The sequence below is a fragment of the Leiobunum rupestre genome, chromosome 6 (assembly GCF_980474605.1).
Source record: "Leiobunum rupestre chromosome 6, qqLeiRupe1.1.hap1, whole genome shotgun sequence".
NCBI classification, from domain to species: Eukaryota; Metazoa; Arthropoda; class Arachnida; order Opiliones; family Sclerosomatidae; genus Leiobunum; species Leiobunum rupestre.
The window spans coordinates 43803309-43818975 of NC_143389.1; the positions used below are offsets into that span (position 1 = coordinate 43803309).

Here is a 15667-nt window from a genome sequence, read left to right on the forward strand (position 1 = left end):
GAAATTTACCGGTTAATATGATTAAAAAACATGTATTATTCGTAAAATTTGAGCTTTTTATCGAAAAAAACGTTGTTTTTCCAATTAATTTTACAAATTTATCAAAAAAATTAATCGGATAATACAGAAATATAAATTTATTGATCAAAACGTTTTACGAATAATTTTGAGAGCTTTATCTATTGAATAAAAGTTAACCATCCCCGACCTCTATTTGACGCGATAAATTGCACTTGGGAATTGGGGGTATAGCTATTTCTATCTATATAAAATAGTTTCATAAAAAACAAAACTTTTTTTCGGCCTAGGAGCGCGCAAAATTTCAAATTCGAGGTTAAAATGTAACTTCATAACGAAAACGCCTCCAACATAATAATACATAATAACAATCAGCTAGGCTAATACCCAAGGCACCATCTTAGGCCTAAGTCCTCAAGCGACTTTTGCGGCCATTAATTCAGGTGGGCGGGTTACAAAGCGTAAGAGGGTGGTGGCAAGCTCTGCATGCCACGAGATCGAGTCAACAGCTCCCTACACTTACTATTACCGTTAACCTCAACAAGTTTTTATGTAAGGGGAAACCGAAGATCTCGGAGTAAAACCCCTTAAACCAGTGGGGAGAGAACTTGCAAACTCTACGCGGAAGGAGTGGTTCCGAGTTTTCACCCAGGGCCACAAGCTGGAATCGAACCCGGCTCCTCTTGCTGCGAGGCGAAAGTGCTGACCACTCATTATGGTCAAAGCTTGGTACGCACCTCGTTATGCTTGGTATTTTAAGACCTCGAGTAAACAGACAAAGCAAGAGCCAAAATCACACAGCGGGTGACGCGCGCTAGAAATATAACTCGGTACTGACCGTAGACTGCGAGGTTGGCTTCCTTCCGATAGACGAGCTCGCTGTCATTCTTGCTTTGAGCGTTGCAGGCGTAGGCACCGGCTTGGTTGAGAGTGGGACAGAAGAGTCGCAGCTGCCAGATCCCTTCGGCCGAGCGCTCCGTGTTGAGCACCACGTTGGGCAGTTTCGAGGCGTTTTCCCCCCGAAAGGTCCACCAGACTTCCACGCCGGGCGCCGGCAACTCCAGGCGACACGTCAAAGTGGCATTCGTGCAGTTGGAAACCAGAGAGGGCTCGGCTATGTGCTCCAAAATCGACAAGGCGTCTGAAAACAAAACCGTAAAAAAGTCTTTAAAATTGAAAATCACGAATTACAGTACCTAACCCGTTAATTTCGTACAAAGGCGTTATGGATACTAAATTATCACAATTTTGCCAAGGGTGGGAAAAACCTATTGTTTTCCTGTTAAAAACCGTGTGGAAAATCGTACTTCCATGGATTTTTCCCACCTCTAGTGGCAAAATTCAATAAAAAATAAATAATAAAAGCAGTATATTCTTCTATTCTATTCACTCTTCTTCTGGCCTTTTTTCATCGCTCCTATTTGCAATGACCAAATTAGTAACTTATTTTTTCCGGTTTTTCCCAGTTTTTCCCACATGTCCCGGCAAAAACCTGTTTTTGCCAACCCTGAATTATACCCATTAAGATCACGCAGTAAGAAATAAGAAGGCCAATTTGTGCATTCGACCACAATATAAAAAGTCACCCAAGCCGTAAAAATAAGTTTCGCATCGAATGTGTCTGGATATTTGCCTAAGCACCCAAGACCCCGAAGAAAAGATGGTTCACGTATCATTGCTTTACTTGTCAGATCGGTTTAGCGATAATAAATGCCCAATGTCCTAGACTCCCAGGTACCCAAGGCAAAAAAAAATTGCCCAAGACGCGAATTCATAAACACCAACTTCGCTAAGTATACTTTAATTTACAGAACGAATATATATCTATACTTTATTGGTAGATTGTAAAATTTACGGAAAAATGTATAGAAATAAATATAGCAGATAACGTGCTATAGAGGTTTCAGTACAAAACCTTGCAAGGCTTGCATTAGATTTAACATTACATAACATGTTTTCATCACATGAACAGCAAACAGCCCTTTCATTTTTCCTTTTCATACCTAATTTGGTATGAAGTATACCGTTTAAAGTAACGTTTTCCAATGTATTGCATTTGTCCGACTGTTTTTCACAGCACTAAAAAGTGGCTCATAAGGCCTCCTAAAAAGTCTTTCCGTTATTGAATTTGAAATTTTTAAGCAAAGAAAAAAAGTTAACAAATATCTTCAATTCTTTATATTTTTTAGAACCATTTAATGATTCTGATAGAAAAAATACTCTCTTATAATCAGGGTTCACACAAAATTTCCAGAATTAAATTCCCTGACATTTTCAGGTTTTCCCTGACCAAATTGCCAAATTTTCAAATAAAAATCCCGGTTCTAATTTTTAAAGTTTGAAAATTCCCTACAATTGGAAGCACTGTATTTTATACTTTCTGCGTGTAGCAGCGTTTGAACATTTTTATGAATCGCGATTTCCACTCGATCGCAAAATAATTTACGCTGGATTCCTATTTCATGGCATTGAAGACGGACGCAATATTTTGGCGTTCAACGTTTTATGAATTTCCCCTATATCAACGGCCGTCAATGAGACATTAATACCAAAGCGACAAAGAAATATTTCCCTAAAACGAAATGATTATTAGAAAGAGTGACGAGTAAAAAAATACAGCGTCTCCACCCTATTACGCGAGCAGACTTATTAAGGGAAAAACCAACTAACGAACTAACAGTGCCTTTCGAAAGAGGGCAAGGAGTGAAGTCTGTTTGTAAATAAGGTCGTTAATCGGATGAAAGTAGACTATACCTTACTCGGCTCGAGCCAAACTGTCAGTTAACTCGGTACTCGATCGTAGAAAACACCGCGATACGATACCGATAAAGTGAAAATCGCGGGCTTACAGCTCCGGTAGCGTCGATTTAATAGAAAAACTTGGATACACCTAAGCCGATGGCGGACAAAAACAGGCGGGCCATTGTTCGGCGAGAGAGACTAAAGACTTCATTACGTAAGAGGACACGGAGGTTTGGTCGGTCCAAATCAAACAGAAGGCGGCGTCGGAGTTCGCCGAAAATCCCCACAGGGAGCGTTGTATAGCGTCGATCTCCTTTTAGTAATTAACAGAAGCGCTTTAATTATTCAGAATAAACGTTGCGGAGGGGGTCGGGCAGCCTTCAGCGGGCGACTTAAGTCCCGAAAGAACTTGCCGGGGTGTCTTTCATTATGTACGCTATCGCCGGACCAGACCGCAAAGACCCCGAAGGATTCCTACAAGTACGTACAATGGAGGATCGGGGCTGCCAGAAACGAGGGCTGTTGATCTAATGAGAGAACCCGCCGCCAGGGGGAAAGTAATCCATCCCGTCCTCATTTGGAACTCCTCGCTAGCTTTTTCTATTTATATTTCTTTCTCATAAATGACGTTCATTTAGGCACGTGGAAAACTAATAAACGCGCTCGAAGGCGAAGAAATGTATTAAGGGATTCTACACCTGCCAATTAGGATCAATTTTATTTCTCCCCCCCTTTTTTTTTAGTGGTACGTTTCCGATGCTAGGATGAAATAAACAGCTGCGGCGGATAAAAAATGGTGGCGCTCATCTAGGAAAATTAAGGGAGATAAAAAATAGCGAAGCGTAATTTTCAGAGCGAGTTTTAGTGAAAGCTCGAAGGTGTCATCATTTCTTCACTGATAAGAGCGATAATGTATTTATTTACGCCTAAGGAGAATTACTGTGTTGAAATGATCCGAGGGCATCGTGCTCCAATTTTCCTCCGTGAAGAGGGAAGGAAAACCGTCACCACCGTGTGTTTCAATCGCGTCAGTTTTAAGGAACTAATGAGATATTTGGCTGAAGGTGGTGAATGGCGGTTCTATAGTGTTGTATAGAACAAGATGTCACACTATCCTCCCGATGTATTAACTATATTTTAAATAATAAATTTAAATTTGAACAAATTTTCAATCATCTTGTACATTAACTTAATAAACCCTAAAGGAATTTTATTAGAGTTACCTTGTTTTGGAAATAAGATAGCGAAACGCGAACACTTTAAATTAATTTTTAGACAAATCAATTTTTTTTAGTTACCTGGTTTTGGAAATAAGGCAGCGAAACGCGAACACTTTAATTTAAATTAATTTTTAGACAATCCAAATTTTTCGAGTTACCTGGTTTTGGAAATAAGGCAGCGAAACGCGAACACTTTTAATTTAAATTATTTTTTGGACGAACCAAATTTTTCGAGTTACCTGGTTTTGGAAATAAGGCAGCGAAACGCGAACACTTTAAATTAATTTTTAGACAAACCAAATTTGTAATTATTTATTATTAATTTCCTAAAGACAATCTATGAAATCTTTACTTTTAAAGACAATCTATGAAATCTTTACTTTTAAAGACAATCTATGAAATCTTTACTTTTAAAGACAATCTATGAAATCTTTACTTTTAAAGACAATCTATGAAATCTTTACTTTTAAAGACAATCTATGAAATCTTTACTTTTAAAGACAATCTATGAAATCTTTACTTTTAAAGACAATCTATGAAATCTTTACTTTTAAAGACAATCTATGAAATCTTTACTTTTAAAGACAATCTATGAAATCTTTACTTTTAAAGACAATCTATGAAATCTTTACTAATTTCATAAAGACTATGAAATCTTTACTAATTTCCTTAAGAGAATCTATGAAATCTTTAATTTCCTAAAGACAATCTATGAAATCTTTACTAATTTCCTAAAGACAATCTATGAAATCTTTACTAATTTCCTAAAGACAATCTATGAAATCTTTAATAATTTCCTAAAGACAATCTATGAAATCTTTACTTATTTCCTAAAGACAATCTATGAAATCTTTACTAATTTCCTAAAGACTATGAAATCTTTACTTATTTCCTTAAGACAAGCTATGAAATCTTTACTAATTTCCTTAAGACAAGCTATGAAATCTTTACTAATTTCCTTAAGACAAGCTATGAAATCTTTACTAATTTCCTTAAGACAATCTATGAAATCTTTACTAATTTCCTTAAGACAATCTATGAAATCTTTACTAATTTCCTAAAGACAATCTATGAAATCTTTACTAATTTCCTAAAGACAATCTATGAAGTCTTTACTAATTTCCTAAAGACAATCTATGAAATCTTTACTTATTTCCTAAAGACAATCTATGAAATCTTTACTAATTTCCTAAAGACTATGAAATCTTTACTTATTTCCTTAAGACAAGCTATGAAATCTTTACTAATTTCCTTAAGACAATCTATGAAATCTTTACTAATTTCCTTAAGACAATCTATGAAATCTTTACTAATTTCCTTAAGACAATCTATGAAATCTTTACTAATTTCCTTAAGACAATCTATGAAATCTTTACTAATTTCCTAAAGACAATCTATGAAATCTTTACTAATTTCCTAAAGACTATGAAATCTTTACTAATTTCCTTAAGAGAATCTATGAAATCTTTACTTATTTCCTTAAGACAATCTATGAAATCTTTACTTATTTCCTTAAGACAATCTATGAAATCTTTACTTATTTCCTTAAGACAATCTATGAAATCTTTACTAATTTCCTAAAGACAATCTATGAAATCTTTACTAATTTCCTAAAGACAATCTATGAAATCTTTACTAATTTCCTAAAGACAATCTATGAAATCTTTACTAATTTCCTAAAGACAATGAAATCTTTACTAATTTCCTTAAGAGAATCTATGAAATCTTTACTTATTTCCTTAAGACAATCTATGAAATCTTTACTTATTTCCTTAAGACAATCTATGAAATCTTTACTTATTTCCTTAAGACAATCTATGAAATCTTTACTTATTTCCTTAAGACAATCTATGAAATCTTTACTAATTTCCTGAAGACTATGAAATCTTTACTAATTTCCTTAAGACAATCTATGAAATCTATACTAATTTCCTAAAGACAATCTATGAAATCTTTACTAATTTCCTAAAGACAATCTATGAAATCTTTACTATTTATACTCAAGTTCTTTTTAACAATTTATCTACTAACATTATATAAAACCGCTTTAAAGAAATGTCTATAGAGAGGTTTTATAAGCGTAACACGACAAGCTCTTAACTAAAAACTTGGAACCGGCACAGTTTTCATTTGCATGTAATTCTACCAAGTTTTATTTTGTAAGAGTCAAATGACGTACATCTAGTGTGAGCAATCGAAAGTATTAATAATGGCAACTTACGCAAATATAATATTTAATTTTTTTAGCTACTTCTACATATACTTTTGGAAAATGCTATAACGATAATTATTTATAAACTGAGTTATTTTTATAATATTAATTAATTACGAGTAAAAATACATTATAACTAAAAGCTACGAAATAATTCATAAACATAAATTTAATTTATACGCGATATGCAAATATTATAAAATATAATGTATTCTAAAAAATATAATTATAATAATTAAAATAATACTTGAAAAAATTTATGTATCGTGTTCCGTTTAAGAGATGGCGCTCTAGACCTAAAATCAAGGTGGACCTCGAAATAGCGAAGCTATTAGATAGAGTCTCAGGTTCTTCCTCGCGTCTTAAGCTATTAAAAATTCCACTTCATTGGTGAGCGTTAAATCCGGGCCATCTAAAAACCAACCGGATAATTGTATGAATTGTATGTAAAGAAAATACGGTAGACGCGCTGCGTATTTTTCCAAATAATAGCTCCGATAAAAGTAAGAAGGCGAACTAATTACAGTTCGTTGGAAATGTAGATTAAATCCGCGTTTTTCGTCGTTCCGTCCATACACGGAGAAACAATGTTGTACAAAACTCATGAATATTATAATAGAGGGGTTTATATCCATATCGGACTATACGCCTATGTAGGCGGTCATTCGGAATCTATTATTCATCTTTAATTTCTTGGTTCTGGCTGCAAAACAAAGAGAAGCGGACGAATTTTGAAAACAAGGGCAGCGAACGTACACGGCAAAAACTAGCAGAGCGGAACGCCAAAAATATTAAATATTCAACAAAAACGGGGGTAGAAGAGATACGTACATTTGCGAGAGCTCTTTAGAAATATAATAAGCTTGGATACGAAATTGTCTTCGGGAGAATTTTTCCGAATATGAGTGCGAGGGAAAAGCACCTCTGGCTAGACAACTATAATTTAAGGAAAGGGTTGAAGATCGTTTCACCAAATTCCTCAATATTTAGGTTAAAAAAATAGACCAATCTTGGAGCGATGAATATACGGTTCTATTACAAACTGGAACACACTCACATTTATATATATGTATAATTATTTTACATATAGTATAATATATAACATATTTTGGGCATTTGCTCACTTTCAATAAGGGAATGTTTAAGAGATGGCGCCACTTCCACGAATGGAAAAAAAATTTACGTCTATATATAAATAGATCCATTATTTAAATATTTTTTATGCAAAATAATTTAAATATTTTTTATGCAAAATAATTTAAATATTTTTATGCAAAATAATTTTAATATTTTTTATGAGGCTTAATATGTTTGCACGTACAATATGCGATTGATAATTTATGAAAGGATAAAAACTTCGTTAAATTTGCATATTTAATAAACAAAGATGTTTTACTAAGCAGAACGAAACTAGTCGGACTCACTCATTGTAAATATCATCATTGTTTATTAAATATGCAAATTTAACGAAGTTTTTATCCTTTCATAAATTAAAATATTTTTTATGCAAAATAATTTTAATATTTTTCATACATCATAATTTTAATATTTTTAATACAATAATTTTAATATTTTTAATACATAATAAATTTAATATTTTTTATACATAATTTTGATATTTTTTATACATAATAATTTTAATATTTTTATACATAATTTTAAAATTTTTATACATAATTTTAATATTTTTATACACAATTTTAATATTTTTATACATAATTTTAATATTTTTATACATAATTTTAATATTTTATACATAATAATTTTGATATTTTTATACATAATAATTTTAATATTTTTTATGCAAAATAATTTTAATATTTTTTTTGCAAAATAATTTTAATATTTTTTATACATCATAATTTTAATATTTATTAATATTATACATAATAATTTTAATATTTTTTAATATTATACATAATAATTTTAATATTTTTAATACAATAATTTTAATATTTTTAATACATAATAAATTTAAAATTTTTTATACATAATAATTTTAATATTTTTAATACATAATAATTTTAATATTTTTATACATAATAAATTTAATATTTTTTATACATAATAAAATTAATATTTTTTATACATAATAAATTTAATATTTTTTATACATAATTTTAATATTTTTTATACATAATTTTAATATTTTTTATACATAATTTTAATATTTTTTATACATAATTTTAATATTTTTTATACATAATTTTAATATTTTTTATACATAATTTTAATATTTTTTATACATAATAAATTTAATATTTTTTATACATAATAAATTTAATATTTTTTATACATAATAAATTTAATATTTTTATACATAATAAATTTAATATTTTTATACATAATAATTTTAATATTTTTTATACATAATAAATTTAATATTTTTATACATAATAAATTTAATATTTTTTATACATAATAAATTTAATATTTTTTATACATAATAAATTTAATATGTTTTATACATAATAAATTTAATATGTTTTATACATAATAAATTTAATATTTTTTATACATAATAAATTTAATATTTTTTATACATAATAAATTTAATATTTTTATACATAATAAATTTAATATTTTTATACATAATAATTTTAATATTTTTTATACATAATTTTAATATTTTTTATACATAATTTTAATATTTTTTATACATAATAAATTTAATATTTTTTATACATAATTTTGATATTTTTTATACATAATAAATTTAATATTTTTTATACATAATAAATTTAATATTTTTATACATAATAAATCTAATATTTTTTATACATAATAAATTTAATATTTTTATACATAATAATTTTAATATTTTTTATACATAATTTTAATATTTTTTATACATAATAATTTTAATATTTTTTATACATAATAATTTTAATATTTTTTATACATAATAATTTTAATATTTTTTATACATAATAATTTTAATATTTTTTATACATAATAAATTTAATATTTTTTATACATAATTTTGATATTTTTATACATAATAAATTTAATATTTTTATACATAATAAATCTAATATTTTTTATACATAATAAATTTAATATTATTTATACATAATAAATTTAATATTTTTTATACATAATAAATTTTATATTTTTTATACATAATAAATTTAATATTTTTATACATAATAAATCTAATATTTTTTATACATAATAAATCTAATATTTTTTATACATAATAAATTTAATATTATTTATACATAATAAATTTAATATTTTTATACATAATAAATTTAATATTTTTTATACATAATAAATTTAATATTTTTTATACATAATAAATTTAATATTATTTATACATAATAAATCTAATATTTTTTATACATAATAAATTTAATATTTTTTATACATAATAAATTTAATATTTTTTATACATAATAAATTTTATATTTTTTATACATAATAAATTTAATATTTTTATACATAATAAATCTAATATTTTTTATACATAATAAATTTAATATTATTTATACACAATAAATTTAATATTTTTTATACATAATAAATTTAATATTTTTATACATAATAAATCTAATATTTTTTATACATAATAAATTTAATATTATTTATACATAATATTTATTATAAAATATAATACATGATATAAATATTTTTATATATAATATGTCATAATTATTATAAAATATAATACATATAAATATTTTTATACATAATGTCATAATTATTATAAAATATAATACGTGATATAAATATTTTTATACATAATATGTCATTATTATTATAAAATGTAATACATGATATAAATATTTTTATACATAATATGTCATAATTATTATAAAATATAATACATGATATAAATATTTTTTATACATAATATGTCATAATTATTATAAGATATAATACATGATAAATATTTTTACACATAAAATGTCATAATTATTATAAATATAATAAATGATACAAATATTTATATATAATGTCATAATTATTATAAAATATAATACATGATAAATATTGTTTACACATAAAATGTCATAATTATTATAAATATAATAAATGATACAAATATTTTTTATATATGTATAATGTCATAATTATTATAAAATATAATACATGATAAATATTTTTTACACATAAAATGTCATAATTATTATAAATATAATAAATGATACAAATATTTTTTATATATAATGTCATAATTATTATAAAATATAATACATAATAATAGATAAAGCGCGTATCAATGGCACGTACACTTTTCAGGGGAATGGCCGAAAAAGGGTGAAAAATGACGCGGAGCAATACCGTATGTTATCTGTCGGCGGTTTGATCGAATCGCGACGCTGCTCGAATTAATAGTAAATCAGAGCAAGTTGAATAGGTGAGGCCCGGCGTAACAACAACACGGCGGCGCGTCATCTCTGAAATAGACCGGAAAGCGGAAACGAATTTAAACTGGATTGAATTACGACGCGACAGAGTAAATATTTGGAGAGCCAGAGGAAGAGTATGGTACGATTAATTCGTTCCCGATTCGCTTTTGCAGCGTGAGCGGCCAGGAATTCAACGCGATCGCGGCGAAGAGATGGAAGATTCCCAAAATAACCCCGACATTAAACTATTAGGTAACCATCGATCCCGCTATAGATCAAACGGAGAAAGAGAAAGGTCGAAAGAGAGGGTTTTAAAAGCGGGGATTAAATAACAACAAACCCCGCATCACCCAAATTCCCTTTCGACAAGTTACAGGGAATTCTACTCTGGACACGACCCCCGAGGTCGTTTCTTCGGCTCCGAAATAAGAGGCGACATTGAATTCGATCGCTTTAAGAACACGGAGAGAAAGGCCCCTTCTTACAAACAGAGACTGATGTCTCTTCCGCTCGACGCGCAAATCACCTTCGTATAAAAACGTGATTTGAACGGATGCTAGATATCATTCCGGTGGAAAAAAAAGACTCCGTTAAGGAAAAAGGTTTCTCGGAAAAGGCATCTTGTCCTTCGGCCCTTTATAGTAATATCCTAAAAATGGCGCGTCACACTTTTGGTTATACATAGACTCTACCGTCCTTTAAGCCTTTCGCGGAACTATTAGGTCACCCTTAAACCAATAGCTTCGTACTAGGATTGCTAACAAGCAAGAATTTTGCGTAAGAAACAAGACGGTGAAGGTGTATACAAGATTACACCGACAGTTTTAAAGCTTAAAGGGGAACGGCCAAGATTTTCCAAATATGGCCTTATTTCCGTATCAAAAGATTAACAAGACGTTCAATATACTAACACGTACCTTTTTTTGTCTGGAAAAAATAGCTTTTGGCCCAAAAAGGTGAAACGAAAAATAACGCCGGGTGTTTGGGTTTGAATTTTCGCCGCCATCTTAGGGGCTGCCGCCAGCGCCCCTAACCCCGTATGAGCTATTTGCGAACTATCCTAACTTTTAAAATCGCGTAATTTAGACTTAGGTCTCTTATAACTGGAACGCGCCGCGCGTGCGAAACAAATTTTTCACGTCTTCAGCAGCGCGCGCTTTTACGTTGTTTTTCTGTCTCACCGACTTCTCACCAGGTGTCGCGGCGGACGCGCGCTTTTCGATTTCCCGAAATTTCTTTATTTTATTAAAAATTAACCACTCAATATTTTTTGACGCGGTTTTCGACATAAATTTTAGTTTTTAATGGGCTATAGGGCTATCTAGCTGGTTAACGCTTGGCCGTTCCCCTTTTAAGTCAATCAATTAGATTAATAATAACCATTAAATTAAAAAGTTCATTCGGGGGAGTAAACGCTTAACACTATAGACAAAATAACCTAGCGTTACGCCGATTACTAAAACACTAAATAAATCCTAAGGCGGATAAATACACCAATGTATAAGTATTCTTATATGTACCGAGCGCGAGGAAAAAGTGTGCAAAAACCATCCACTGAGAAAATGGTGTAAACGAGCCAGACTCTCGAGTATTTTATTTGGGAAAGTCAAGGAAGAATAAAGAATAAAAAGATTGATTGAAAGAGATTTGTTTCTTCAAAGAGAGAAAGAAAGGATTCGATTTAACAGAGAAAATCTTTCGGATTTATAAGTTCAACTATCGACTTATATTTTCCCCAGTTCTTATAAAGAGACGTATGCACGAGGAAAATAAAGCTATCAGTACTTAAAAACCAAAGATACACGTACCAAAGTTATTATAGGTTTATCCGTTATTAGTTATCGAGTAGAGAATTGATTTTTGGAAAACGAAAAAGCCACGGATCACGCGACTAACTCGATCCTAAAACCAATACACACACATTTAGTGTTGTAAGTCGGAAAATGACCGAGGCCTTTTCCCCTAAAAATTTTCAGTATTTTACCGGAAAAAAAAGTTTTCATTCCATGTTTAGTCTAATATATGGTTTGCAAATTTAAATAAAGCGGCATTTTCACCTCATTTTTTTGGAATCTAAAAGTAAAACTACACCTCTAGACTAGTTTAAACTGATTAATATATAGCACTATTAATGTTTTGTAGTATGTATATTAGACATTTTATATCGATAAAAAGTTAAAAAGTAATTTATGTTTAAATTTTTTACTTTTCCGATTTGCGGAAAATTTTCCGCATTTTATTTTTCCGGAAAATTAACAACGCTACACACATTTAACTGGCAAATGTTTAAGAAAATGACGAAAATCCTGAAAAAACAAGCCCTTAAAAATAGAAATACTACGTAATCCTGGAGGTCGGAAACGAGCTAGCACCGTTGTTATCAATATGCAAAACAACGCTCCTAACAACTTAGATTAATTAAAAACGTACCAGGAAAATAAATTGAAAAAAAAAACAAAAAAAAAACAGAATTATCCTCTTCAAAAAAAAGAAAAGAAAATAGTGAACAAATTAAGCCTTTAAACGTAGACAACTTTTATAAATGAAGTTATAAAAAAGGAACGGGAGCGACACGAAGCGGAGAAACAAAAATCGAGAGTGTTACTGAAATTTAATTATCTCTTTTATATTAAAAGGAGAGCTATCGCATAAATTAAAAGAGCCCCGGGACCGAGAACAACCCCCGATTTTACGAGGATGGAGGAGGGGTCGCTAGAGAGACACAAACGGCTCTTTAGAAAAACTCCCCAAAAAGAGGGTTTTGACATTATTCCAATAAATAGCGTTCTGGGCAGTCAAGCCGTGTGTAAAATCAACATCTAACGGGCGAGCGGGTCTAAACAAAACGTCGCCATCGGCAGGGCCGTGCAGAGGGGGGGGGGGCAAAATCCCCGGGGCCCGGGTGAAAAGGGCCCACGAGGGGGGCCCGTAGCTGTAGGGCCCATCGAAGAAGCTCAAGGGAGGGTGCAAATCAAGATAACTTGGGAGAAGTTTTCAGGGCTCAAGGGGGGGGGTGCAAATCGAAGGGGCCCGCGAGTAAGTTTGCCCCGGGCCCCAGGATACCTCTGCACGGCCCTGGCCATCGGCTCAAGAAACCAGGGGCGATCTAGCCATTCCAAAAAGTCAAACAAGACAGTCCGTACTGTTGGTTTAGTTGCACATTTTCCCATATTTAACAATGCCTTAAAAATAAAGTAAAATTTATCCCTTCAAGCCGTAAGGTTCAAATAGGCTAATTTTCTCATATTTCATTCAATTTTTTTACAGAATAGTTAAAATTCTTTAGAATGAGAGGAAAATTAAAAAAATTGCAAAAATATTTTCGAAAAGACCAAAAGGTTGAAGACACCTTTAAGTAACGCTAAAATTCGAGACTACAAACCGCATTAGAATCAACCCTCCCAAAAACCCTGGGGAAAAAAGGGAGAGTACGAAACCGAGAAACGCCTGACACGCGCATTCCTTCGAACCAATAAATTCCGGCAAAGAAAGCGAACAACTAAAAGGTAAAAACGAAGACAGGCGGCGTGGTAGTCGGGATCTTAGACGAGCGCGCGCCGAATTGCGAGCTCCGTAGTCGAAAAAATAATAGAAAGAGAACCGGGAGAGAGTGAGAAAGAAAGATATAGGCGAGGAAGGAGTGTATCTCTGGCATAAACCAATCTTGAGAGGCTCGCCTAATTAAATTTGGCCCTAATCAGTAACCTGTTCTTCCGTAACAATCGACTCCCAAAGAACGTACGTAGAAAAAGAGCGCGAGAGAAGAAAGGCAGCGAGTACGTCGCGGTCTGCGCCACTGTTCAGACTATTACCAGGTATTCTCTCTCCGTAGCAAAGCCAGCGTCCTTTCAATATCCAGGGATCTAAAAGACGCCGAGTTAGAACCAATAAAAAAAGGGGGGATGCGGAAGAGGAGGATGCGGAGAAATTTCTCTTTTCTTATTCCGAAGACGACGGCTCCTCCCGCGAGACACGAGGGGACCTCCGCCAAGAAACAAAAGGGACTGAATAAAGGCGAGCAGATTCGCGGGAGGAACGACAAAACTTCAAATACCCGCGCTGGTTGGTATAAAACTGCGCTACGCTTCCCTTCGAATCAATACGGCCACGGTCACACTAGAGCTTAAAACCCAGTTTAGGTCGGTTTGAATGTCAGTTTTGACCGCCCACGATAATTCTTGGTTCAAACGCTTCAAACCGGTTCACTTATAGCCAAGGATTAACGTTATTTCAAATTCTGATACAGTAATATTATTTGAAAATATTTAGAATTTCATTCCCATAATTTTTGAAAATATTTAGAATTTCATTCCCATTATTTTTGAAAATATTTAGAATTTCATTCCCATTATTTTTGAAAATATTTAGAATTTCATTCCCATTATTTTTGAAAATATTTAGAATTTCATTCCCATAATTTTTGAAAATATTTAGAATTTCATTCCCATAATTTTTGAAAATATTTAGAATTTCATTCCCATAATTTTTGAAAATATTTAGAATTTCATTCCCATAATTTTTGAAAATATTTAGAATTTCATTCCCATAATTTTTGAAAATATTTAGAATTTCATTCCCATTATTTTTGAAAATATTTAGAATTTCATTCCCATAATTTTTGAAAATATTTAGAATTTCATTCCCATAATTTTTGAAAATATTTAGAATTTCATTCCCATAATTTTTGAAAATATTTAGAATTTCATTCCCATAATTTTTGAAAATATTTAGAATTTCATTCCCATTATTTTTGAAAATATTTAGAATTTCATTCCCATTATTTTTGAAAATATTTAGAATTTCATTCCCATTATTTTTGAAAATATTTAGAATTTTATTCCCATTATGTTTGAAAGCGATTCTAAGCGAACCACCTGGGACGAGTTGCTTCCCGAACCAACACGAAGCGATTTCTCACGCTGGTTTTGAAAACTAGTTATCTAAAACCAAGCGATTTTAAGTGTGAACCTGGCTTACGTTTCAAAGGTTGTTGTTTCGGATACATCCATCGCGTAGTATAATTTTTTCCATCCCTTACGAAACATCGCTAAAGTAAAAAATATATATTTTTGAAAAACTAAACTATAAAAGATGCAAACTTTGCCACACAATCACGTAAT

At 30.7% G+C, this 15667-nt stretch overlaps 1 protein-coding gene across 3 annotated transcripts in view; it reads right to left on the minus strand.

Moving 5' to 3' along the window:
• LOC149941086 (tyrosine-protein phosphatase 69D-like) overlaps positions 1 to 15667 on the minus strand; it is a 440950-nt gene that overhangs the window by 178745 nt on the left and 246538 nt on the right. For all 3 annotated transcript variants that reach the window (XM_090179681.1, XM_090179679.1, XM_090179680.1), the window contains exon 2: positions 857 to 1159. In XM_090179681.1, coding sequence (XP_090035807.1) covers positions 857 to 1159 — 303 coding nt within the window. The remainder of the gene's footprint in view (positions 1 to 856; positions 1160 to 15667) is intronic.